The 27,762-nt window shown below is 45.1% G+C and overlaps 1 protein-coding gene across 14 annotated transcripts in view; it reads left to right on the top strand.

Moving 5' to 3' along the window:
- NAV1 (neuron navigator 1) overlaps nucleotides 1–27,762 on the top strand; it is a 289,741-nt gene that overhangs the window by 229,676 nt on the left and 32,303 nt on the right. For 5 of the 14 annotated variants that reach the window (XM_030929998.1, XM_030930002.1, XM_030930043.1 and 2 more), the window contains 12 exons: nucleotides 13,549–13,687; nucleotides 14,144–14,462; nucleotides 15,295–15,988; nucleotides 16,582–17,028; nucleotides 18,129–18,170; nucleotides 19,237–19,385; nucleotides 21,274–21,444; nucleotides 22,548–22,600; nucleotides 23,362–23,385; nucleotides 23,497–23,574; nucleotides 26,588–26,671; nucleotides 27,273–27,384. In XM_030929998.1, the coding sequence (XP_030785858.1) occupies nucleotides 13,549–13,687; nucleotides 14,144–14,462; nucleotides 15,295–15,988; nucleotides 16,582–17,028; nucleotides 18,129–18,170; nucleotides 19,237–19,385; nucleotides 21,274–21,444; nucleotides 22,548–22,600; nucleotides 23,362–23,385; nucleotides 23,497–23,574; nucleotides 26,588–26,671; nucleotides 27,273–27,384 (2,312 nt within the window). The remainder of the gene's footprint in view (nucleotides 1–13,548; nucleotides 13,688–14,143; nucleotides 14,463–15,294; nucleotides 15,989–16,581; nucleotides 17,029–18,128; nucleotides 18,171–19,236; nucleotides 19,386–21,273; nucleotides 21,445–22,547; nucleotides 22,601–23,361; nucleotides 23,386–23,496; nucleotides 23,575–26,587; nucleotides 26,672–27,272; nucleotides 27,385–27,762) is intronic. The other 9 variants (XM_030930008.1, XM_010378861.2, XM_010378866.2 and 6 more) reach the window with 5 other exon arrangements.

Here is a 27,762-nt window from a genome sequence, read left to right on the forward strand (position 1 = left end):
TTGGTTTTTTGTTTTTGAGACGGAGTCTCGCCATGTCGCCAGGCTGGAGTGCAGTGGCGCGATCTCAGCTCACTGCAACCTCCGTCTCCTAATTCAAGCAATTATCCTGCCTCAGCCTCCCAAGTAGCTGGGATTACAGGCATACACCACCACACCCAGCTAATTTTTATATTTTTAGTAGAGACGGGGTTTCACCATGTTGGCCAGGATGGTCTCAATCTCCTGACCTCGTGATCCACCCGCCTCGGCCTCCCAAAGCACTAGGATTACAGACATGAGCCACCGTGCCCGAACCGCATATGTATTTTAAAATGTTATAGTGGAAACATTTTAAAAGGTTAAACAAGGACCAGGCATGGTGGCTCATGCCTGTAATCCCAGCACTTTGGGAGGCCGAGGCGGGTGGATCACAAGGTCAGGAGTTTGAGACCAGCCTGGCCAACATGGTGAAACCCCGTCTCTACTAAAAATACAAAAATTAGCTGGGTGTGGTGGTGGCCACCTGTAATCCCAGCTACGCGGGAGGCTGAGGCAGGAGAATTGTTTGAACCCAGGAGGCGGAGGTTGCAGTGAGCCGAGATTGCACCATTGCACTCCAGCCTGGGTGACAGGGCGAGACTCCGTCTCAAAAAAAAAATAAAAATAAAAAGTAAAACAGGTAAAATTAATTGTAATATGCCTTATTTAACCCAGTGTATTTAAAATATTATGTTAATATGTAACTAATATAGAAATTATCAAGATAATTAAGATATCTTATATTCTCCTTTTCTACTAAGTCGTCGAAACCTTACTCCACATCTCAATTGGGACTAGCCACATTTCAAGTACTCATTAGCTATATATGGCTAGTGGCTACCATATTAACACAAATGTAGGTCACTAACATCTTAACAAAGGAGTCCACTTGCTACAGGGACTAGAGATGGAACATCACTTGCTAATTTTCTCATTAGGAATCACAGCTCCATGACTATCTGAGTGACCTTTAGGGAAGTATGGATTATGAACTGAGTGGCTCACCCCAGGAATGGGTCTGAAGAAAGCATTCACCCCAGGAATGGGTCTGAAGAAAGCATAAAAGACCAGTGCAGAATGGGATATGTTTGGAACTTTGGATTGAGGAAAGTCTAAAACATATTCCCTTGTTCAGATATACCAAACTAGTCTTAGAGTGGGACAGGTTGTCATTTCTTCCATTTGACTTGGATTCTGTAACTTGGTCTCTCCCTATTAAGAGTTTAAGTCAACTGGGCATGGTGGCTCATGCTTATAATCCTAACACTTTGGGAGGCCAAGGCAGGCGGATCACCTGAGGTCAGGAGTTCAAGACCAGCCTGGCCAGCATGGTGAAACCCTATCTCTACTAAAAATACAAAAACTAGCCAGGCATGGTGGCACACACCTGTAGTCCCAGCTACTCTGGAGGCTGAGGCAGGAGAATCACTTGGACGTGGGAGGCAGAGGTTGTGGTGAGCCAAGATCTTGCCATTGCACTTCAGCCTGGGCAACAAGAGTGAAACTCCGTCTCAGAAAAAAAAAAAAAGAGTTTAAGTCCAGGCATGGTGGCTCACGCCTGTAATCCTAGCATTTTGGGAGGCCAAGGTGGGCAGATCATTTGAACTCAGTAGTTTGGGACCAGCCTGGGCAACATGGTGAAACCCTGTCTCTGCAAAAAATAAAAAAATTAGCCAGGCACCATGGTGCACACTTGTAGTCCCAGCTACTTGAGGGGCTGAAGCAGGAGGATCACTTGAACCTGGGAGGTCAAGGCTGCAGTAAGCTGAGATCACACCACTGCACTCCATCCTGGGTGACAAAGTCTTGTCTCAACAAAAAAAACAAAAAAAGAAAAAGAGTTTAGAATCCACGACCACAGTTTTGTAGCAAACAAGTACTAAAGCATAGACCAAACACAAAAATAAATATATTTGATGTTGAATCATATGAAAGTGCCCAGGTTTGACCAATTTTTTAACTATAAGATTGGCAATTTCATATGGTTTAACATAACACATTTTATCATAGATAGCAAGAGTATTCTTAAAGTAGCGAGCAAGGGAAGCTATATCTTAGCTTTAATCTGGTGTAGTTCCAAGAAAACTATGGAACATTTCAAGACTAGAGCAAATATTAGGAATGTATTCTTGTCTGTAGTAGTGTATTCTTTGAGGTCAGCTCAGTCCATTTCTAGCCAATAAGGTTAGCCTCCTCAAGAGGACAGATTAGTTTTGAGTCTGTATGTATTTAATTCTAACTTGGACTGATTCCAGTTCCAGCTTTATGTGCTCTTTGCCCTGTCTCCTTAAAATATCAAGAATAATTTGAGTATCGGGGGCAAAAGTCATGAGATATCCCTGGCTGCAGAACCATCTAATGACAGCCTTATCTAAAACACTTGCATTATGAAAAATCTTCTTTTTATTTTGATCCATAGACATTCTAGCCCTTGGCAAACCTAGAACTGGGCTCATCACATTTGCTAGCCTCCTACTTATCTTGACTATCAGATTACTCTCAGTCCCTGGGTCTAATTCACACTTTGTCACTGTTGTCTATTTCACTGCCTAACCTAGGTCACCATCCATCAACTCTAGCAAGTGAGACAATATCAAGAGTTGTGATTATTGATGCTCTTTTACCCTTCTGCCCCATTTGGTGTTTGTATATTTGATAGAATACAGTGCATACCTAGTTGGTATAGTGATGGGGACTGAAAAGCCCTCCAACTCTGAGTCTGGCTTTTTTTCATGATTGATTTGGGGATTTGTTTCCATGAAGTAGGTTACATTTTGTGGCCAAACAGCTTCCTGCTGTCTTGGAACCTGTTTCTAGTTTAGATGATAAAGTTAGTTCTTCTCTTTCCTATATGATGAAGCAGGAAGTCCTAGGTATCCCCTAGGCTTCTAATTCCATAAACTCTACTGGGAGTAAAAATAATTATAAGAGAAGAAAAAGAAAAAAAAAACCTCTCAGCTCTTAAAACCAGCCTTTTGTACTGCAGATATTTCTCCACTCAGAAGAGAAAGTAGAGTTCCATGTACACAGCTCTTATGCATTAAGTAGTAAATAGAGAAACTTAGTTACTGATTCGCAAGGCATATATATTCCGGACAGAAGAACAGACTCAGTGTTCTAGTCTGACTTTTAAGAACTATGCTGTGCTACAGAAGCAATAAGGATTTTTTCCTATGTAGTCACAAGCTGGTCCACTCTTCCAGTTAGTTAGCCCACACCCTTGGCCCTCTGGCTGCCTGCAGGCTCCCTTGGCTATTCAAGTTCCATGGAATAGCTGGGCCTAAAATGTGGGGAGCAGACGGTGTGAGAGAAGTCTGGGAGGGGTGGCCAATCCTAGCCAAGAACTACGTTAGTGTTGGTGCTTTTCCCAGAGGGGAGGAGTATTTCCTGCCCCATGCATTGCCACGTGTCTGCACAGACACAAACAGAGCAGTGTTCAGTTGAGCTGGCCTCTTCACAGTCCCTCTTTTCATCCTACAGAGGAGATGGGTGCATCAGAGTGTTCCTTAGGCTATGGTATCAATGCTAGGAAGTGGGCAAGAAAACAAGAGGAGAAATCAGTTGCCATTCTTAACAGCCCTAGATGAAGGGCTTTATTTATTCTAAGAGCACTCAAGGGGCTAATTTATCGAAGGGAATGGTATAGTGTCCTACACTATCACTCTCATCCTAACAACAAGGCTAAGCTGGATAAGCAACAAACATAACTTTTAAAAAATACAGATATCTAAGGATGCAAAGTATTCTAATTGAACTAAATTCCAGAAAGAGAAGAGCCATTCCTAGGAGAGATGGAATACATGACTGTTTTCCTCCTGGGGTATGGCTAAGAGGAGCAAACCCACCATAGATGAGGATGAGGAGAAAATAGCTGAACTTCATACAAACTTCTGAAGGCCACATGTAGGCTGGCCATAAGGAGCCCTAATGATAGAGCAAATAAGTACCCACCTACCCCTAAATCGTTCTCATGAGGCCTTCACTGAGTACACAGTGGCAGCAAGCTGATGGCTAAGGGCAGGACAGAAATCTGAGAAAGATCCCCGCCCCCACCCAATGTGCACAGGGCCTTCACTGACTATACAGCAACAGTACAGTACAGTGGAACCTGAGAACAGGGTAGGAGGGTAGAGAAAGACCCCCTCCAAAGCACAAAGATCCTTCACTGAATGTGCAGAAGTGGCTCACCATGAGTGCAGAGAACTCCACAGCAGCCCAAAGCTGGCAGCTGGGCTGGATGGCATAGAGAGATCTCTGGGAACTCACTATGCTCAGATCTTAAGTCCTACTGAAAGGACAGTCCTGATCTTGCCCTCAAAACATTTGGTGATTTGGAAGGCCGAGGCGGGCGGATCACCTGAGGTCAGGAGTTCGAGACCAGCCTGGCCAACATGGTGAAACCCTGTTTCTACTTAAAATTCAAAAATTGGTCAGGTGCGGTGGCAGGCGGCTGTAATCCCAGCTACTTGGGACACTGAGGCAGAAGAATTGCTCGAACCCAGGAGGCGGAGGTTGCAGTGAGCCGAGATCATGCCATTGCACTCCAGCCTGGGGAACAAGAGCAAGACTTTGTCTGGAAAAAAAAAAAATTGATGAACTGACCTATAACAGAGCCCAAACCTGGCTCTATATGATAGGCTAGACTGACTCAGCTCTCAATCCTAGCAGCCTAACAGTGGAAGGGACATGTCCTTTTCTGGATATACCTATTGCCACACTTTTACACACAACATCTGGCATAAAATAAAAAGTTACAAGACTCAGGAAGAAGCAGAAAAAATATGACTGAGGGAAAAAATAGTCAATAGAAGCAGATCCACAGATGAGCCATATGTTGAAACTAACAGATAAGGACTGTAAAATCCTTTTTATAAATATGTTTAAGGATCCCGTATAAAAGGTGAATTACATTTTTGTATAGATAGGGAATTTCAGCAGAGTACTGAAAGTTCTACAAAGAGAATGTTAATAAATTCCCCCAACCCCAAAGCAAGGATTACCTTTATAAATAAATTACTAGTTATTCTTGGAGAATATATAAATAGCAGCTCCAAAATCATAACCTTTTTCCTGAAGTTATGCATTCTTGTTTTCATATAAGCAATGAGTGAGTGCCCACTGTATACAACATATTGTATGAGGGGTACAAAGAAACATAAGATTTAATCCTAACCTTCAGGGAAATATGGTCTCATGAAAAGATGTGTAGACATAACTATTTCAAGGCAGACCACTCTAATAGAAATATAGGTATGTCTGTAGAAACATAAAAGAGAATGAGATTTTTCTGGCAAGGAGGATCATGGAAAGCCTCATGGAAGACTTGGTATTTGATCTGGACTGCATAGTGATGTGAGGACTGGCTCCTCATGCAGGCCTGTATTTCTAAAAGGAAATTAGGCAAAAGAGCTGGGCACCTAATAGGAATCATAGGGAACACAGGAAGTAGGAATGGGATGGGAGTGGAGAAAAGTGGATAAAACATTATGTTTCTCAGTATTCTAACATGGTAAAGTCATATTTCTGGATTTTATTGGAGATGAAATCATTTCTTCCTCTGTATTGTCTTATGTATGTTGTCTCTACCTCTGTCATGGATTTATTTCATTTATACACCTTTCTCCACCCTTGGGTTATAGGCTCATTCTGGATAGCCACTTATTTTGAATGCCCATAGCAACTGACACCATGTATTATAAATACTAGGAGCTTGATGACTGTTTGCTCGATTGAAGTTGAATTTAGCCCTAGGCAGAGTTTATAGGGATTGAACTCAGGTAGTCTGGCTCCAACATCTGTGCTCTTAATCACTATACTACATTAATGATGGCTCATGGATAATCTTGATAAGATTGAAGTTGAATTTAGCCCTAGGCAGAGTTTATAGGGATTGAACTCAGGTAGTCTGGCTCCAACATCTGTGCTCTTAATCACTATACTACATTAATGATGGCTCATGGATAATCTTGATAAATGGGCTGTAGAATATTTTTTAAAAATACAGAGAGACAGGGTCTCACTATGTTGCCCAGGCTGGTCTCAAACTCCTGGCCTTAAGCAGTCCTCCCTCCTCAGCCTCCCAAAGTGCTAGGATTACAGATGTAAGCCACCATGCCCAGCCAGGCTGTAGAATTTTTATTTTATCATATCAGTAACAGAGAGCTAATGAAGGTTTTGCTAAGTGCCACACTTTTGGGTGATTAGGCTTCTGATTATATTTAGTGCACGTTAGAGGGAGGGAGGATCTATACAGAGTAGAGCTGATAAGAAGTCTTTCACAGTGGCTCAAGTGAAAGGGCATTAGGCTCTGAACCAGAGCAAAGGCAGGGGAAAGTTAAAGAAAGAGATAGATTTGAGAGGAAAGTGGTAATACAATCAATGATGTATTACAATCTTGATGAGGCGGGGGAAGAAAGAGGAGTTGAAGACATACCTAGATTTTTGATAGAGCAATAAGGGGGAAAAGTTGATGCTTTTTAGTGGAAATAGGGAATGCGACGTGTAAATTTTGGAGGGTAGACTAGATGATATGAGGAGAATAGTAAATGGGAAAATAAGTATCCCATGGAGAAAGTTCTTTAATTTACCTCTATAATCTGTTATAGCTCCCTTGAAATATCTGTTGACAAGGTTCTTCATTTTCATTGTCCTGTTTATATCTGACTCAATCTCTCATATGCTCATTCAGACTCATTTCCTCTTCTGTTCTGGGGGTAGATGAAAATGACAAAGTGCCACGGTTCTTATAAGAACTTGCCCCAGATAAAAACTTTTGACACCATTTCTCTCATACATCAGTTGCCTGTGCGTGGTTGTTTGGATTTGTAGATCAGATGATACAGGGATATTGAGGTCTCTGCATTCTTTGTTGTTTTCATGTCCTTGTGAATTTAGGCCTAGCTTGTTGTTGCCCAATTCTCTTTTCTGTACTTGAGATCTATGTGAGAAACAAATATAAAGATAAAAGGGAGGGAGACAGCAAAATCTAGCTTAGAGTGAGCAAAGAAATTCTTTCTGCCAAACAACAGATGCAGTAGCCCTCCATAACTCTGAGCCCTGTCCTCTTTACTTTATTCTTTTTGGTGCCATATTTAAGCTGCCTTCCTTTCTCCCTGCTATCTTGAGTGACCAGGCAGTTGCTTTGCAGTACTCTGACTCATGAACTGATAAAATTTGCAAACTCTTCTAAAGACATTCTATTCTTACACTTCAACCAGTCATATGTTTCAGGATGGACAGTGTCCATCCAGTCTTTTTTCTCCCACAGCTTTTGACTCTTCAAAAAATATCATCTAGCCCAGGTGCAATGGCTCATGCCTGTAATCCCAGCTCTTTGGGAGGCTGAGACAAGAGGATCACTTGAGCCCAGGAGTTCATGACCAGCCTGGGCAACATAGCAAGACCCTGTCTCAAAAAAAAAAAAAAAAAATTGAGGCCGGGCGTGGTGGCTCAAGCCTGTAATCCCAGCACTTTGGGAGGCCGAGATGGGCAGATCACTAGGTCAGGAGATCGAGACCATCCTGGCTAACACAGTGAAACCCCGTCTCTACTAAAAAATACAAAAAACTAGCCGAGGGAGGTGGCGGGCGCCTGTAGTCCCAGCTACTTGGGAGGCTGAGGCAGGAGAATGGCGTAAACCCAGGAGGCAGAGCTTGCAGTGAGCTGAGATCCAGCCACTGCACTCCAGCCTGGGCGACAGAGCGAGACTCCATCTCAACAACAACAACAACAAAAATTGTCTAGATGGTTTCTTCTGCCTCTGTGTAATTTGATTTTGGAACTCCAAAGCTAATGTCTCCTCACCTCTCTCTATTCGAAGGCTACCCACCAGGATATCTGATCCAAAAGAGTCACTTAGGATATATTTCACATATTTCACAACTACCACAAAAGTTAAATGACAATAAAGGGTTTTTCTTTTCATAAGTCATAAAACCACAAAAACAAAGAACAGGAGAAGAAAGAGATAATAGTGATGAGATCATGGGAAGCTGGAAATCAGACTGGCAAGTATGAACTGATAGATCAGACTTAAAAGTTGAATCCTGAGCCAGCAGTGGAGGAAGTGGGGCAGCAACTCAATTTGCACCCCAGAATCCTCAAAAAGCTTCATAATTGGTGGCATCAGGTAGCTTTAATAGGGGAAGAGGTGAGTCTAAAAACAAGAGGACTGGTTGAAAATGTATGTAAAAAACACGTAGACTCTCAGATTCTGCTCCATCTGCTCCCAGAGTGGGAGCCCTTTCCCTCCATTAACAGAAGACTGGAGACGTATTTTCTGAAGAGAGTAAAACAGGTAGTCTCTGGACTGGTGGACTCCTGACACAAGTGAGGGCATAGATTTTGAACTAAAGGGAGAGGGGTATAAACGAAGCTTTGCATATTGAATGTTGAAAGCTCCAGGCTCTTCTCGAACTCAGCTTTCAGAATGCTGGTCTTACATGCTTCAGGCTGGAGTTTGGAAGATTCACCTCTAGGAAAGGTGACCAACTCACAAGAAAAAACTTAAATGAATCAGTCCAATTTCATCTCCCTATACTGAAGCCATAGTTGACAAGTCCCACTGCATGTGCACAAAGGTTCTCAATAACTTACAATGGATGTCGCAGTCTTCCATAATAGCAAACATCCAAGCTTCATCACACATTTCAGAAGGTCTATAACATGAAGTCCTGCCAGTACTAACAGAACAAAGCAACTTGGAACCAGAAACTATGCAAGGCCATTGGAAACCTGCCCCTTCAAATGAATGAGTGAATGAATGTCTCCGAGAGTTGAAAAAGAGATTGTATCCTTGAAAGAAAGAACAGTGTGCTGTTTAAAATTTTTTTAAAGAAGCCTTGGAAATTTAAAATATGGTAGAAGCCTGGGCAGTAGTGGCTTGCACCTATAATCCCAGGACTTTGGAAGGCTGAGGAGGGAAGATCGCTTGAAGCCAGGAGTTTGAGACCAGCCTGAACAACATAGTGAGACCCTGTCTCTACAAAAATGTTAAAGTTAGCTGGGCATGGTAGCACGTGCCTATACTATAATCTCAGCTACTCAGAAACTGAAGCAGAAAGATCGCTTGAGCCCAGGAATTTGAGGCACAGTGAACTATGGTGCATCACCACACTCTAGCCTGGGCGAGAATGCAAGATCCTGTCTCAAAAATATATATATACATATATACAATAACCATATGTACATTTATGTGTATATGTATGTATGTCTATATATTTAATGTGTGTATCTATATATATGTGTGTAATAGAAGAATTGAAAAACTTAATAGAAAGGACGGAAGATAAAATTGAAGCCATTGTTCAAAAAGTAGAGTTTAGCAGCCAGGCAGAGTGGCCCAAGCCGGTAATCCCAGCACTTTAGGAGCCCAAGGTGGCAGGATCACTTGAGACCAGCCTGGGCAACATAAGGAGACCCTGACTCTACAAAAAAAAAAAAAAAGGCCGGGCGCACTGGCTCACGCCTGTAATCCCAGTACTTTGGGAGGCCGAGGCGGGCAGATCACGAGGTCAGGAGATCAAGACCATTATGGCTAACACGGTGAAACCCCATCTCTACTAAAAATACAAAAAATTAGCCAGGTGTGGTGGCACGTGCCTGTAGTCCCAGCTACTTGGGAGGCTGAGGCAGGAGAATCTCTTGAACTCAGGAGGTGGAGGTTGCAGTGAGCCCAGATCGCACCACTGCACTCTAGCCTGGGTGACAGAGCAAGATGCTGTCTCAAAAAAAAAAAAAAAACAGAGTTGTTTTTTTTTTTCATGGTGCTAGAAAATAAGAGAGAAATGTAGAAAATCAGGCAAAAAATCTATTTTAGTGAATTACAAACACCCTAGAAGAGATAACTGAAAAATAAAGAGAAAATCGTCAAAAAAGTTTTGATAAAATTTCTCAAAACTGAAGGTAATGAGTTTCTAGATTCAAAGCATCTGGTAAAGTACCCAACACAAGGATTAAAAAAGTCCCACACCAAGGCACATCATTAGTGATGTTTCAGTGCACAAGAAGATGCTAAAAGTTCCAGAGGGGAGACAAAGAAACAGGTCACATACAAGGACAAAGAATCAGAAGGGCAACAATAGAAACAGACATAGAACAATGCCTTTAGAATCTGAAAGAAGATATTTTCAGCTTAGAATTCCGTGGCTACCCAAAAATCTCACGTGTAAAGATAGAATAAAGACATTTTATGATATGTAAGGTCTTACAAAGTTTACTTCCTAAGCACCCCTTTTCAGAAACCTACTGGAAGAGGAAAGGTACTTCACTGAAACAAGGAGTAAACCAACAAAGAGGAAGACTGAGGTTCCAGTTTAAGTCAGGTATAGAGAATCTCCAGGATAATGAAGGGTGGTTCTATAATGTCAGCTATTCAGCAGATCCAGAGAGCAAACAGCTAGAAGATATATGCATAGGGATATTTTTGAAGGATGCACAAAAAACTGTTAAGAATAGTTACCTTAGAATTAAAATTGGACGGCAAAAAAAGGAGCACTTTTCCTTTTTCCTTTATATTTATATAATATTTGGATCCTTACTACAGCATGTATTATTTCTTTTGTTTTGTTTTGTTTGTAGCGACAGAGGTCTTGCTTTGTTGCCCAGGCTGGTCTTGAACACCTGGCTTCAAGGAGGAGTTTTGCACCCAGCCTTTTTTTTTTTTTTTTTTTTTTTTTTTGACAAAAGGTCTTACTCTGTCACTCTTTAACTTTTTATTTTTTTTCAAGCCATTCAAATGTAATAGTGGGTTTTTGTTGTTGTTGTTGTTGTTGTTGTTGTTTTTAAAGAAAAAGGGCTGGGCGCGGTGGCTCACACCTTGTAATCCCAGCACTTGGGAAGGCTGAGGCGGGTGGATCACTTGAGGCCAGGAGTTGGAGACCTGCCTGGCGAACATGGTGAAACACTGTCTCTACTAAAAATACAAAAATTGCATATCTGTAATCCCAGCTACTTGGGAGGCTGAGGCACAAGAATCACCTGAACCTGGGAGGCGAAGGCTGCAATGAGCTGAGATTGTGCCACTGCCCTCTAGCCCGGGTGACACAGTGAGACTCTGTCTCAAAAAGAAAGAAAGAAACTATGCTGTCTTCAAAGGAGCATCTCCACTGGAGATGCTTAACTTTCTTGTCATGACAACAGAATTTTCCTTTTCTTCAGAACTTGCAAAAGAATTTTGCTAGGAAGTATTTATATCCTCTAGCCAACCTTCCTTGGTAATTCTAGGCTTACACTTCCTCACTACAGGAAAAGAACTTGGGAAGGAATGTCTTTTGAGCAAGGAGGACCCAAATGCTCTCCTAGAATATAAATTCCCCTCCCCCATTTCATTATTAAACTTTCCATAAATGTGGGGCAAAGGAAGGTTTCTTTTGGATTTCTGAGCTGCAGCAATCCTCTTTTTGCAAGGGTCCTTCCATAAGAGCTTTCTTTGCCTCACAACCTTGATTACGAATAATTAATCTCAGATGAAAGATTCAGTGCTACAAGCTTCCTCTGTCTTTGACTTAGAGAACATGCTGAGAATTGTTTGCTTGCTTGCCAGAGATCTTATCTTGACCCGGAAGAGCTGATAGGACCATAAAATCAACATTGATCTTTCCTCAGTATTCCTTCTCTACAAAGTGAGGGGGTACGACATCTTAGCCCAGGACAAATGTAAGATTTAATATATATCAGGAGGGGAAGTGGGGAAGAGGTTGATTGTCATTCAGTAACGGCTATATTTCATAGTCATAAAATTTAAAGAACTCTGTAGTGTGTTCTAATCCCCATGCTTTCTTTGCTCTTTCTCAATGTATTTGGATAAATCACTACAGAGCAACAAAGCCAAAATGTCCAAACCACCCACTTTCCTATTCCCAGCACTATGAATTAGAGAGAACCAACTGAGATCTGGGCCAACCACTTAGATGACTTGTATGTCTGATTTTTGTTCCATGATATGAAACTCAAAATAAATCAAAAATAAAATTTTTTTCAGATACCAGCTAATTCACACAAAAAAGTCTTCAGCCTTTTATTCCTTGCACATATGCAAAGCTGATAAACAAACCTACTCTGAACACAGATAACAAGGATTTAGAAGTTAATTCCTACCGGCACAGATACTCCTGTATAGCAGTCTTACTGAACTTCTGTGTTCAGTTTTAGGCTCTAAAACTTGAGTGAAATCTGAAGAAATTGTTAAGGTCCAAAAGGAATTGGGAAAGACTTGGAAAACAGGACCTTTGAAGAAAGTTTATTTTATAGGAGACAGAATTTGAGCTTAGAAAACAATGCGTGTGATTGAAAAGAAACGTGAATAGCAAACAAAGATAGAATAAGAGGAAATTAATATAAATGGTAAAGGAGGCTATTTAGTTTTGAGGTTAAGGGTAAACTTTCTGACTGAAACTTGTTAAGCCCAAAAATGAACAGCCAGGCCAGGCACTGGTGGCTCACGCCTATAATCCCAGCACTTTGGGAGGCCGAGGCGGGTGGATCACTTGAGGTCAGGGGTTCGAGAGGAGCCTGGCCGACATGGTGAAACCCTGTCTCTACTTCAAAAAAAAAAAAAAAGAAAAAGAAAAAAAGAGTAGCTGGGTGTGGTGGCGGGTGCCTGTAATCCCAGCTACTCTAGAGGCTGAAGCAGGAGAATTGCTTGAATCTGGGAAGCAGAGGTCGCAGCGAGCCGTATTGCACCACTGCATTCCAGCCTGGGCGACGGAGCAAGATTCCGTCTCAAAACAAAAAGAACAGCCAAAGGAATGTTGTAGAGCTCAAGCTACAAAGACATGGAGGTTGCAGTAAGTTCACTTAGTGCATGAAATAGCATTCTTGGATACAGATGTTTACAGATAAAGATGTTTAACAGCAGTATCTCCCTAATACCACGAACCTGATATTCCAAGCAATTGGCAGAGAAATGAATCCATTCAGCACAAATTTGGCCCCTCTACATGGCCTCAGCACCTTAAATTTGGTTCACTTACCAGAAGAACAGTATGTTCTGTTTAGAAGCAGGACCCGATCCCAGGATAGGGTGAACTGCATAAACGGAGGCGCAATGAGAAACAATAAAAGTCTAAGAGGTTCTAGAAAAGAGAAATCTTTTTCTGGGCCTCATTACCAGTTATAGACATTTTTAGAAAAGGAAGGGGAGAACAGATGCAGAACACATCTAAAAATGAACAAAGATATGGTAATTTTAAGAATGGAGGTTGTTTACAGGGAGAGGAAATTGGTTTGTATAACTAGATTGATCCAAAAATTACCTTGCCTTTATAATATACCTTTCTGTTAAGGAGATACAACGTTTTCTCTTGCCAGATAAAGACAGAGTCTCTTCCTTTTGTAAAAGAACATCACCAAATTACAAGGAAGTTTAAGTCACACTTTGAGTTGCTGGCAAACCCAGGACAAACCCCCAGGTTTTCTCCTTTTGGCTAGCCTAAATACTGGTACAGGGTCATTCTTGCATCAATCTGAAACATTTATTTTTTGCCTGGGCTTCTGTTTTAACCACTAACCTTCATCTCTCCTGTCCTGTAGCTGGGATGAAAGCAGCTCCATCAGCAGTGGACTCAGCGATGCCTCAGACAATCTCAGTTCAGAAGAATTCAATGCTAGCTCCTCACTCAACTCCCTCCCAACTACTCCCACTGCTTCTCGCAGGAACTCAACAATAGTGGTACGTGAGTTTGCAAACATCCAAACTGCCATCTCAAGATGAACCACAGGGCAAACGGCATTGTCTGTGTATGAGGTTGCACATACACACCCACTCCATGGGATTGGTTCTCATAGGCCTTTGGCCAGGTCATTTTAGAGCTGCCCCTACCCTCTCCCAAACAAAAAGCTAAGGCTACTCACCCAAGACATCAGATGTTGTCATATTGTCTATACTTAGTGCCTACACCAATCTAGAGTGATACATGTAAGAGCTATTCCAACTGGAGAAGAAGAAGAAACACAGAGATACATGCCATCTGTCATTGGAAACCCTAGGGGTATAGGTAGAAACCCTCAGTTGACGTAATACTCTAGGATGAGCAGAGCCAGGTACTAACTAAAATCAATCCTGTCAGCTATTCAGTCCCCCATTTGCATATAAATATCTCACCCTGCCTTTTTCTCTTTTCTTTAGCTACGCACAGACTCAGAGAAGCGCTCACTGGCAGAAAGTGGGCTGAGCTGGTTTAGTGAATCAGAGGAGAAGGCCCCTAAAAAACTGGAGTACGACAGTGGTAGTCTGAAGATGGAACCTGGGACTTCGAAGTGGCGGAGGGAGCGGCCTGAGAGCTGTGATGATTCATCCAAGGGTGGAGAACTGAAAAAGCCCATCAGCCTGGGACACCCTGGTTCCCTGAAGAAGGGCAAGACCCCACCTGTGGCTGTAACTTCCCCCATCACTCACACTGCCCAGAGTGCCCTCAAAGTCGCTGGTGAGCCTGGGATAAAGGAAGGTACAAGGGCAAAGACCTAGTTCTTTGGTTGCTCCTCTTTTTAGTGGTCGTTAACCCATAGGATGATAGCAAACATGTGCATAGTGCTTTAACATACATTATCTTATCTGGTCTAAAGACAGTCCTGTGAGTTAGGAAAGATGGGTATTATTATTTCCATTTTACGAATGTGGAAGAAACAGAAACTCAAAGAGGTTCAGTGACTGGGCCAAAATCCCAGTTAATATGAGGTGCAGGAGGGAGTATATTATGTTTAGAGACTAGTTTGACCTCCTTCCAAACACTTCCAATGCTTTCTTGTTTCTCCCAAGTTAGTCACTTGAGGTACTTATCTTCATAAGATATTGCTTGACATCTCAGGAAGATCCTAAGAAAACAATAAATAAAGTGGCTACAGCAAGAGAGTTATAGTGCCCCCAAAGTTGGCCCCTTGGGTAACTTTTAGCCTTAATCAACATTTTCCTCAAGTCTCTAATTACCAAGAGATACTGTCATACTCAATTCCATTTGCTTCCCCTCCTTTTTTTTTTCCCTTCCACAACCAGTTGTTAGATGGATATTCTTGCTCATCTTTGTGTTTGCCTCTGCCATTTTATTCAAAATGGACCATTCTACTCTGGGAGCAAAACAAAAAAAATTCCTAGCCTCCCCACCCCTCCCAGTCAGAGTCTTTCAGACAAGAAACTTTATCAGCTTATCTTGTACCTGTTTACCCATATTTAGGCCTCTAAAATTCTACAATGTTCCCTTCACTCATGGAGGGAAAGAAAAGGATGGTTTTTTAAGATACTGGTCAGTTTCAGCTCTTATCTCATTTCCTGTCCTCTTGCAGGCAAACCTGAGGGCAAAGCTACAGACAAGGGTAAGCTTGCAGTGAAGAATACTGGGCTCCAACGCTCCTCCTCTGATGCTGGTCGGGACCGCCTGAGTGATGCTAAGAAGCCCCCCTCAGGCATTGCTCGCCCCGCCACTTCTGGATCCTTTGGCTACAAGAAGCCTCCTCCTGCCACAGGCACAGCCACCGTCATGCAAACCGGTGGTTCAGCCACTCTCAGCAAGATCCAGAAGTCCTCAGGCATCCCTGTCAAGCCAGTAAATGGGCGCAAGACTAGCTTAGATGTGTCCAACAGCGCAGAGCCAGGATTCCTGGCTCCTGGAGCCCGTTCTAACATCCAGTACCGCAGTCTGCCCCGGCCAGCCAAATCCAGTTCTATGAGCGTGACCGGCGGGCGGGGTGGACCTCGCCCTGTGAGCAGCAGCATTGACCCCAGCCTCCTCAGCACCAAGCAGGGAGGCCTTACACCTTCCAGACTGAAGGAGCCTACCAAGGTAGCCAGTGGGCGGACCACTCCAGCCCCTGTCAATCAGACAGATCGGGAAAAGGAGAAGGCCAAAGCCAAGGCAGTGGCCTTGGACTCAGACAACATCTCTTTGAAGAGTATTGGCTCCCCAGAAAGTACTCCCAAGAACCAAGCAAGCCACCCCACAGCCACCAAGCTGGCAGAGCTGCCACCAACCCCTCTCAGGTACCCAGTGCGGGCAACCGCCTCCTTGTCTGTTTGCTTTGTCATTCTTTTGTATATCTCTGCCCTCCTTGGACTAGATGAAGTATGGCTTATCCACCATTGCCTCTAGGGACTAGATGAAGTATGGCTTATCCACCATTGCCTCTAGGCCTTTGCATGGCTCTTTCCCACCTCTCCCCTGTATGCCATGGTTCTGAAAGAATCTTGTTTCTGAAAGTTCTGAAAGACTGAATCCCTCTTTCAAAACTGTATTCAAAACTTAGCTTGTTTGTACTATTCTCTGATCAACCCTTACCATGTCTTCAGCACTTGTATGGGTGATTTTACTGTTTATTTACACATATATACCTATTTGCATAAATTCACTTGTATTTCCCGTGTGCATATGCTGGCCCCGTTATCTAAGCTGAATGTGCCCCAAGTTGTGCCCCAAGTCAGATTTCCTTGCATTGTATTTCACAACAGCATTAGGATAAGCCTCTGTGCTTAGCAAATAGGCAGAAAACAAGACTGGATAGGATTTCTTTAAGGTCCTATCTGCCTCTCAGTCTGTAATTCTGTTATTCTGAATATTTTGTTTGATCTTCTCTCAGGGCCACAGCGAAGAGCTTTGTCAAACCACCCTCACTAGCCAATCTTGACAAGGTCAACTCCAATAGTCTGGATCTACCATCATCCAGTGATACCACCCATGCTTCAAAGGTCCCAGATCTGCATGCTACAAGCTCAGCATCCGGGGGCCCTCTCCCTTCCTGCTTCACCCCCAGTCCAGCACCCATCCTCAATATTAACTCAGCCAGCTTCTCCCAGGGCCTGGAGCTAATGAGTGGTTTCAGTGTGCCAAAAGAGACTCGCATGTACCCCAAACTCTCAGGCCTGCACAGGAGCATGGAGTCCCTCCAGATGCCAATGAGCCTGCCCAGTGCCTTCCCCAGCAGTACTCCCGTCCCCACCCCACCTGCTCCCCCTGCTGCTCCCCCAGAGGAAGAGACGGAAGAGCTGACTTGGAGTGGAAGCCCCAGAGCTGGGCAACTGGACAGGTAGGTAGACAAGACAGCAGAACCTCAACCTGTCTCCGTGTCTTGGGCTTATTTTGCCATTGGCAATACTATCCTATATTTTACTGCCATTTTGTGACTTGTGACATTTTTTCCACATATATTAAGTAATTTAATTTGCTTCACAACAACTCTATGAGATAGGTAAGATGTATTTTTGTTTTTAAATTATTATTATAATATTACAGATGGAGAAACTTGTGCACAAAGAAGTTAAATGACTTATCCAAGATCTCATAATTAGGTTAACCTATCATCCAGAGCTTTTGCTTCCTAGTCCAAAATCTTTTTTTTTTTTTTTTTGAGATGAAGTTTCGCTCCTGTTGCCTAGGCTGGAGTGCAATGGTACAGTCTTAGCTCACTGAAATCTCTGCCTCACAGGTTCAAGCAATTCTCCTGCCTCAGCCTCCCAAGTAGCTGGGATTACAGGCACTTGCCACTATGCCTGGCTAATTTTTGTATTTTTAGTGGAGACCAGGTTTCACCATGTTGGCCAGGCTGGTCTTGAACTCCTGACCTCAAGTGATCTGCCTACCTCGGCCTCTTAAAGTATAGGATTATAGGCGAGAGCCACCGCACCTGGCTGCCCAAAATCTTTTCTTTTATATCACATCCTAGTTTTCCCCCCCTTCCCCCTACATGCCAAGGTTATCAAACTACCTATATGGTAGTTTTTACCTACCATAATATGATCTATTTTTTTGTTTTTGAGATGGGGTCTCACTATGTTGCCCAGACTGGACTCAAAACCCATTGGCTTAAGCAATCCTCCTGCCTCAGCGTCCTGAGAGCTGCGACTACAGGCTCATGCCACTGTCCCTGACACCATAATATGATCTTTTAAATAGCTAACCATGCCTTAATTTCTAATCAGAGAAAAAACATTTAATATCTCAGATAAATTTCCCAAGTTGTAAGCCAAGAAGCAGGCTATAGCTGTCTCTTGGTTTTTAGAGCTAAAGGGGGTCATAGTTTGATGTCCTGCATCTAGGGTCTGCATACCTCACACCAATGGTCCTAAACTCTAGTTCCTAAGATGGACCCACATGCTTCTCTCTCTTTCTCTTTTTTTATCTCCACAGTAATCAACGAGATCGGAACACTCTTCCCAAGAAAGGGCTCAGGTAACCCTTTAATGTGTTTTTTCTTCCCTATAAATGGGACTCCTGGTATGTATGAAAAATCATATCTCAACCTGTCCCAGGCTCCAGTCATGAATTTAGTCACCCTTTTAGCTGAATCATTTGTATGTGGTCCCATACAAGTACCACCTAGCACCCTGCCCAAGCTTAATATTATGTGAGTCAACTTTTACAGTGAGTGTTCTTTTTTTGGTGACAGGGGAGAAACAAGTCTGCACATGGGAGTCATGCACTTACCTGTACTAGCCTATGCCATCCCAATCCTGGCTGAGCTTCATCTCTATAATTTTCCTCCCTAAAAGTATGAGAGAGAACAGCCTGCCTCTTTGGTCACTCAGCTGGGCTAGGGGCAGGACCTACCTGGTCACCCATTGCTCTGACAGCATTGAGTTGTTATTTGGGTGGCAACTATTGCAACTTCTTTTTTTTTTTAGACGGAGTCTCACTCTGTCACCCAGGCTGGAGTACAGTGGCACAATCTCAGCTCACTGCAACCTCCACCTCCCAGATTCAAGTGATTCTCCTGCCTCAGCCTCCCGAGTAGGTGGGCTTACAGCTGTGTACAACCATGCCTGGCTAATTTTCGTATTTTTAGTAGAGATGGGGGTTTCACCATGTTGGCCAGGCTGGTCTTGAACTCCTCACCTCAAGTGATCCACCCATCTCAGCCTCCCAAAGTGCTGGGATTACAGGTGTGAGCCACTGTGCCTGACCGACCCTTGCAACTTGAAAGCCCACACGTGGAATCATAAGTCTCTGTCCTGAACTTCTGAGGAGAAGTTCTAATGCCTCCTCCATCATTTTTGCCCCCACCTCAGGAACCCTCACGGGAATACCTGCTAGGCCTTCCACACCCTCTGGATGGTCTGGGAGAGGATGCTGAGTTGCCACCTCTTCCTCCCTCCTTGAGCAGCCCTGACTGCTCTCTTTTCCGTGTCCTGCTTTCAGAATCTCCTGGCTCCAGCCTAGTTCAGACACCCTCCGCACCAACTAAACATCTGACCGCACTTGCTAGTCCCAGATTGAATTCTTCTGCTGCCTCCTACAGGTACCAGCTTCAGTCCCAGGAGGAGACCAAGGAGAGGCGACATTCCCATACCATTGGTGGGCTGCCTGAATCCGATGACCAGTCAGAGCTGCCTTCTCCCCCTGCACTTCCCATGTCTTTGAGTGCAAAGGGCCAACTTACCAACATAGGTTAGTGTTTTCAGTCACTCACTGTGGCATGGGGTGAAGCAGGGGCCACCTTGCAGGGTGAGGCAAGGCAGGTGGGCTTTGGGTTTTATCTTATATTTGTCTCATGCTCTATTGGGTTGTTTCATGGTGCCTCAGTTTATCCAACCGAAGTAAGATTGAAGGTAGAGTACTTCAAGATCCTAAACTGAAAAGTTGCCCCTGGGCACAAGTTGTAGGATCCTTTTAGCATCAGAGAGCCTGAATGGTGGCATGGAAAAGCTATAACCCAAAGCCCAGAGATCAAACCAGTGCAAGAACAGGCACATTGAACTGCCAGAAAGGAGCCACCACACCCAGTGCTACTAGGGCCAGCTAATGAGAGGGCAATACTGAAATGTCAGGCCGATGGGGAGGAAGGAGGGAAAGGTTGTTGATTGCCAAGGACAAGATCTGCCTCCAAACTCAGCCAAGTCCAGATTCCTCAACTGCTCTGGCTGAGCCCAGTCCATCCTAACCCTGAAGGCAGGGCTGACTAAGATGTGTCCTGGCCACACCCTTCCTAAAGCCTAGGGAGAAAGGAGAGCTAGGAAATAAGGAAGTGACTTGAAGACAGGGAGGAGAGGAAGCCTCAGGTACAGTCTGGCCTAGCACAGAAGCACACCAGCCCCAGTTCTGGGAAGCAGTACGCCATGATTGACCTACTAGGAACCCATTCAAGAACAGTGCCTGGGATAGGCCTGTTATCTGCTTGCTGCATCTCCTTAAATCCATCTCTTCTTTCAGCTGAGTAAAATAAATCAGTTAATAAAAGACAAGGACCTGTAACACACCCATGCAATGACTGTGGGGAATTTGAGGAAAGACTAGGAATTGGGATCACTTGGCCTAGGGAAAAGAACCATTCTTCAGACAGAATCATCTGGCCTCTGAAGGGCTACTAAATGGAAGATGGGGCCAGCTTTTTCTCTATCTCCATTGAAGACCAAATAAGAAGAATTGCATTTATGCTGTAGAATGAGGGGCTGGGCTAAGCAATAATTACCTTAGGAATTTGAAAAACTCAACAGAGAGGTGTGCCATCTTCTTCTGCACAGGTCTTTATGGACAGATTAGACATCCACCTGCCTGTATGGAGGCAGAAGAATAGACAAGGGAGCTCCTTGTGGGTATGAAACCCTGAAAGGCTGTAATCCCAACAAGGGGCAAAGGGGTAAGGCATCTTCAGGTTAACAGGATTCAGCTGAGCCCAGCTTCAAAGCACATTCCACAAGCCTTACCTGACACTTTCTCCTGCTCTGTCCATCTGACCTTCAAGCCGGAGCAATGCTAGGCAAAGAGGGCCATGTTTCTTGATGCTTTAGAGCCAACCCCGTCACTTAGAGTGACACTACTTTGTGGGGAGATTCTCATACCCTTCCACAATGCCAAGGCCACTGAATCCCGTAGCCCAGCCCCCTTCTCTAGCTGGTTCTTTTTCATCATTCAGATCTGGCTCTTAGTTTGAATTTTCAGTCCTCCTGAGCTGGCAGTTTTGTTTTAGAGAACCACAGCATCTCATTTTCATCAGCACATCCGAGTGATGTGAAGGTCTCGGAAAAGCTGCCAGGCCCCCAGCCTAACCTTCAAAAGCAACAGCTCTGAGGCAGGCAGGGTTGAGGGAAGGTCTTTATTCCAGACAGCAGGGTCCTTCTCCATTAGGGCTTGATCTCCCCAGGAGGGACCCCGCTCCTAACCACCAGCTGCTTGCACACTCCCACCACTGCACATGCCCCTTCCTCTCCTGCCCTCTCCCCATTTGCCTCTCATGCTCCTGGTGCTCCATCCCCCAAGGGCCCGGAGAGCTGATGACCCTGCCTCTTTTCCTGCCCTCCTGCTCCCTCTCCTATCCCCCTTCCCTCTGTCCTTCCAGTGAGTCCCACTGCGGCCACCACGCCAAGAATCACCCGCTCCAACAGCATCCCCACCCACGAGGCGGCCTTCGAGCTGTACAGCGGCTCCCAAATGGGGAGCACCCTGTCCCTGGCCGAGAGACCCAAGGGAATGATTCGGTCAGGATCCTTCCGAGACCCCACGGATGATGGTGAGACTTCATGCCAGCGCGGTTCACGCTCATTCCAGCTCTGCTGGGTCCCCTCACCCACCACCTCCACTCCCACCACTCCCACCACCACACACACACATATGATTCACAGAACATCAAGTTGGGCCATTTCAGTTTTTTCTTCCCATCCCTTTGAAGGGTCTGGGGGCCCAGAAACCTTGGGTGGCACACCTAGCACTGGGGCATTGGGATGGAGCATCCATCACTGGGGCTGGGGGAGGGAAATTGAGCATGGAAGGGTTAAATGGCACGCCTCAGGATGCTCTGAAAACCACAGCTTCTCTCCTCCTCATTCTAGCCATAGTCTTTCCTCCCCACAGTCTCTCAAATATATGAAAAGAAAACAGGACATAATAGTAGCTCTTAATAAATCCTTACAAATAATTAGGCATCTCATTCCTCTTTCAAAAATGTTCCAAAGATGAGCACCAGGGAGGGCCATCTGATTGTTGGTGGTGATCTGGGTGTTAGTATTGATCAGAGCTAGAAGACCAGGCTTATGGCAGCTTAGATCTCCCATTATTATTTTCAAGATGGTCATTCCAGGAGGCATCTGCTGCAGACATGCTTTAGTTCTCACTGTAGGTTCTACTGAATAATCAGAATGAGTATTCCTCACTTAAATATTGTTTTCATCTGAATGATCCCCAAGATCCTAAGTACATCCCCCAGTACTGAGAGGAGGAGGCGCGGGCAGAATTGCAGTATTTGTTCTGAGCAAATCTGATGAGAAACTCCTCTCTCCTGCGGCTAAAGTGCTTTCCTGACTGGGAAGATAAGATGATGACTATCCCTGAAAGTCTCCTTTCCCTTCTCTGAAACCCTGTGCCCCTCAGAGCAGGCTGAGCAAGGGACTGACATACCCAGGCTGCCAGAGAATGTAGGCTGAAAGAGGAGGCTAGCTCGACTCAAGACCTTGCTTTGGGCTCTTTTGACGCCAGTTGGGTTCCCTACTCTGTTCTTTCTGTTTGCTCCAGATGCCCTCCAGAATCGTAATCCAAACTCCTGCCTTAGGGGGTCTTCCAAAAACCCGTTGTCCCTGGAACCCACTGTTAACTCTTTGTGTTCTCCTTCTCTTTCAGTTCACGGCTCAGTGCTGTCCCTGGCCTCCAGTGCCTCCTCCACCTACTCCTCAGTAAGAGCATTAACTTCTCTTCCCCTCTCATCCCCTCTCCTCTACCATCCCATGCTCCCTAGAACCTCCTTGGAGTTGGGCTACTGGGCGGGGGATGGGGGCACTGCTCTCTCTTCACTGTACCCATTGGGGTGGGAGTGGGGGAGGCACCTAGAACTTGTAGCACTGACTTGGGTGCCTCAGGTCCTCCATGGTCTTTCTGACCCCACCGCCAGCTCCTGAGCAAGTCTGGTGATTTTTGTTGCCCTCCTTTGAAAAATGGAGAATCCCCATGTTAGCAAGCCCTTTCTGTGCCATGGTAGATGGGAAGCATGTATGGCAAGGTGAGATGAATAGGTTTCTAGGACCCGGACTCCAGAACTCTAGAAGTGACCAAGTGTTTATTGTGGGGCGCCAGCCACAGCATTTGGCTATTAGGCATTTCTTGATTCATAGATTTGTTTTGCCCCTAATTCTTTACTCCAAGTTGCTGGCAATAACTTAGTTCTCAAACCGACCAAAGTCTCATTTCCTATCCTTTTTGGCAGTGACAAAGTTTGCTGGAGATGAGCTCCAAATAAATCTTTTATTGAAACCCTAGTATAGATCTGAGCCGAGTCCTATGAGGAGCCAGGGCCAGGAAACAACAGTTTCAGCCTCTCTGCACCTCTGAGTCATGCTTCTTCACATTTCCTACCCTGCCACCGGGACCTGACTTCTTCACCTCCATAGTAACTACTTCCTTTCTCTCTCTTTCTCTCCTTCTGTGCTCCCTTCTTCAGGCTGAGGAGAGGATGCAATCTGAGGTAGGGTGCAAAGCCTTTGTCTCTGCTTGTTAACATCACTGCACCCCATTTTCCTTCCAAATCTTATACAGCTTCTGTAGCCAGTAGTTTGTGTTTCTCTTCCTTTTACAGCAAATCCGGAAGCTTCGTAGGGAACTGGAATCATCCCAGGAGAAAGTGGCCACCTTGACGTCTCAGCTTTCTGCCAATGTGAGTGCCATGAAGTAGGGAAAGATCAAGGCAGTTATTTTGACCATAGTTAGACAAGTTCAGCCAAGGATTACCTGGTAAGGTATCACCTGGACTGAGACTTCGAGGGCATGGATCTTCTTCACAGCTCTACGATAGAAGACTAGGGGATTGTTCTTCCCGTTCTCTGAGCCTCAACTTTTAGGAAGAACCATTTTGCTTCCACTCTAATTAATAGGTATGGATGAGTTCATGTCTGATGGGCTGAGCTCCCTAGAGAAAGAAAAGAAGATTGATTATCAGTGGTTCTGCATGGAGGCAGAAACAACCTTGCCATTGGTCATGGATAAAAGCAGTTATGGATTATAATTATAGGGCTCTTAGAGCCTTTCCACTGCCCTGGGGGGTGTTCATGTCTTTGTTCATGCCACATAACTGTGCAGGCACATAATTGGTCATTAGAATTCTGTCTGGTGACCACGACACTACTGAGAAACCTAACTCCCATTCTGGTCTGACTCCTTCATTCCCAACTGCCTTTTCTGAGTGGTCTCCTTGGGCAGATGGTAGAAACAATCTGAGGTTCAGGTTGAGAGCTAGAATTCTTTGTTTCTACCCTCAGTACCTCTTTTTAGAATGAGTCTATTTCTTTAGGCCTTAGTTTTTCTACCTTGTGACATGGGGAGAAATGAAGCCACCTCCTCTAACCAGGCTGTGGTAGTTTCTCCCCTGTGACTGAGTTGCAAACAGAGAACATAAGAGCCATTTTCCCCCAAAGCTGTAAACAACAGCTGAGCCGGATCTGCAGGAGCTTTCCAAGTGTTTGCACAAAAGTAACCATGTCTGCAATTTCCGCAGTAGTTTCTGGTTTTCTCTCTGCCCTTCCTCTCTGGGGAATCCAGCTGTCAGGCCTGGGGTCTATCCCTCGGAATTAGGTAGAAGAATCTCCACCAAGATTCTGAATGTTTCCAACACATTTCAGCAGCAGTTCCCTCACCACACTAGTTATTCTCTTGATTCTCTTTTCCCAAACCCTCAATTCATAGGTTGTACCAGTTTGTTTGAAGCTCATGTTAAGCACTTTTTCCCACTCTTGGGGGACCCATAAGAATTGTAACATAAACAAGAACCATCTTTTCTCTGCCTTGTGCCACACCCACCAAAGAAATGGCCTGGGTCACGTCCTGCACACCCCAGGAAATTCATGTCTGGGAGATGCTGGGGGGGAGAGGCGCCAGGGAGGCAGAGAACATTATTATGTCTGATTCATTTACACTGCAATCTGTCAGCCACCATGCTGTCAAGGCTGGGCTGGAGCCAAGAAATTGAATTTAGAGGGTGATTTTCCTTAGAACAGGAAGTTCCATTTGGCTAAGAGAACAAACTAAACACCCAGACATGGTGGGTTCTGCATCTTAAAGGCAGATTTTTGCCGAGGGTCAGAACCCTGCCCTCAAGCAGGAGATGGGATGCTGGGACTCTAGGAAGGTTCCACAGCTCTCTTCAGGATTCCCTGACTACAAACCAAACTTCTGTCATGTTCCATGGAACTTCCTAGCTACTGCAGCTGAGGGTACACCCTAGACAGAGGGTCCCAGACCACTTTACCCCTCTCAAATGCTAGCCTTTCTGCAGCGCCACTGCTTAGCCCTGAGGTCTTACAGGTACCCTAGCCTGGGGTTGAGATTAGGGGAAGGGTCAACGTAGGGAGAGGAAGTGTAGGGGAGATGGGGGAGGAAGCCCAGGCGGAGCAAAAGGGGTCCCCTGGATGGGGAAAGGCAACACAGAAAAGCATACAGGGGTTCTCGGGGCCTCTCATGAGTAGTCTTCCAGGAACTACAAGGAGTCTACAAGCAGACACACAGGGATGTAGAGAAGCAAACCAGAGAAGACCTGAGGTCAAGAAGACAGATGTTCCCTGCACAATGGGTGAAAGGAAACTGCGCAGGTCGTGACATATTATAATCTCCGCAGAGCTCAGGTCTTGACAGATTTGTAGTAAAAGTGCAAGAGGAGGCTCTAACGGGACCAAAGGGATTGCCTCCAGCCCTGGTCCTATAAAGTAGGCTCCGAACACGTGGGGCAGTAGATGAAAACTAGAGTTGACCCAACAGGGAGGGAGAATTGTAAGCCAGCAGGAGCCATAAGAGTGCCACCAATTTCCTAGACCTCTGCATGAAGGACCTGCCCAGAGTATGCCCGCTTCTTGCTAGGGTCACCAACTTGCTCAGATAGTCTCAGGATGGCTATTTCTCCATCCGCAAGTGCTCCCCTTTCTAGCCTCCGGCCTCATTCCCTTCACCTTGCCTATACATCTTGCAGCCAGTTGGCCAACTAGAGGTCAAATGATGCCAAACCAAGTGGCCTTAGCTCCTCCACTCAGCACCTTTCCGAACTAGCCTGCCTCTTACCCAGAGAGCCCTTTGGTATCCTTCACTCCTCATGAAACCGACCTGACACCTAGTGGCCAAATGGTGGAATGCCCCTGCAGTTTCCTTCTAGCCCTGTAAACCGGGAGAATCTGGGAACAAGGAGCAGCTGCAAAGCAAGAAAGGGTGAAGCAGTGGCGTAGCAGAGGAGGAAGAGATGCACCAAATGATTTCTGCCAGGAGATTATTTGGTCCCATGGGGGTCGGCCCACTCCACAATGCAGGAGTTAAACCAAAATAATAGGAAAGACCCCAGAGGCTGTGGCCTGCCTACCAAGTTGGCCACACCAAATATCACATAGAGCAAAGGGATAGTCCTACCTCTGGTAGATGATGGGTTTTAGATCTCAAGTCTCCAAGAGCCTCCAAAAACCTGCCCTACCCTCAACCTGGCTTCATTATTCAAGAAGCTGGTTCCCACCAGAAAATGTCTTTGATTTCCCCTTTGTCTGCTCAGGGAAATCAATTTTTTAACCACCAAGAGGCTTGCCAGCACTGGTCAGCTCTGAGATACAGGAAATCATTTAAAACTATTTCCCATTGTCATTCATTGCCTCTCCCCTAGCCTTATGCAACTTAGCAGTCTCTTTTTGTGTTTGTTTCAGGCTAATCTAGTGGCTGCTTTCGAGCAGAGCCTGGTGAATATGACATCCCGCCTGCGACACCTGGCAGAGACGGCCGAGGAGAAGGTGAGAGGCCTGGGAAGGGGAGGGAGGGAGGGGTGGGTGCAGTGAGGGGGTTCTCCTGGACAGAGAGGCTGAGGCTGACCTCTTCTTGCTCATGACTGCCAGTTTCTCCCCACCTCACTATCACCCTGGATTCTCAATCTGCCCCCAATACAGTGTGAGCATATTCCTTATCCCAATTCCCTGCCCTTCTCTATAAGTTTTGTAGAATTCCAATGCCTCACCCATTGCCTGACACACCATAAGGGCTCCTGCTAATTCCAACTAATGACGCTGTTTTCTTTTTTTTTTTTTTTAAGATGGAGTTTCGTTCTTGTCGCCCAGGCTGGAGTGCACTGGTGCGATCTTGGCTCACTGCAACCTCTGCCTCCCGGGTTCAAGCGATTCTCCTGCTTCAGCCCCCCAAGTAGCTGGGATTACAGGTGCCTACCACCATGCCCAGCTAATTTTTGTATTTTTAGTGGAGACCAGGTTTCACTATGTTGGCCAGGCTGATCTTGAACTCCTGACATCAGGTGATCCGTCCACCTCGGCCTCCCAAAGTGCTGGAATTATAGGTGTGAGCCACCATGCCCAGCCGACGCTGTTTTCATTTCTCTCTTAGGACACTGAGCTGCTGGATTTGCGAGAAACCATAGACTTTCTGAAGAAAAAGAACTCTGAGGCCCAGGCAGTCATTCAGGGAGCCCTTAATGCTTCAGAAACCACACCCAAAGGTAGGACATCCAGCCACAGATTGAGAGGGAACAGGGGTGGCAGGAAAGGAAGAGTATTACAGATTTTTATCTGGGCCTATAGTATTCCAGGTCCTATATCAAATCTCTAGAGGTGAGGGCCTTTAGATACCCTTTAGTGTGATGTCTGGACTGGTCAGTGAGGAGTACCAGGGGCATGACCCCAGCTTCCCAAGGTATGAAGGCAAGTAGAGGAGACCTGTAAGCCCCAGGAGTCCTCTCCTTAACCTTTACGTCAGGGCCAAAGAGCCATCAAAGACCATCATTAAAATAGCCCTTAACATTTTTATGCAAATGTGTTGTGTGTCCACACACATGCGCATAGATACACACACATGCATAGATACACACACATACACA

Source organism: Rhinopithecus roxellana, chromosome 1 (genome assembly GCF_007565055.1).
Source record: "Rhinopithecus roxellana isolate Shanxi Qingling chromosome 1, ASM756505v1, whole genome shotgun sequence".
Classification (NCBI taxonomy): Eukaryota; Metazoa; Chordata; class Mammalia; order Primates; family Cercopithecidae; genus Rhinopithecus; species Rhinopithecus roxellana.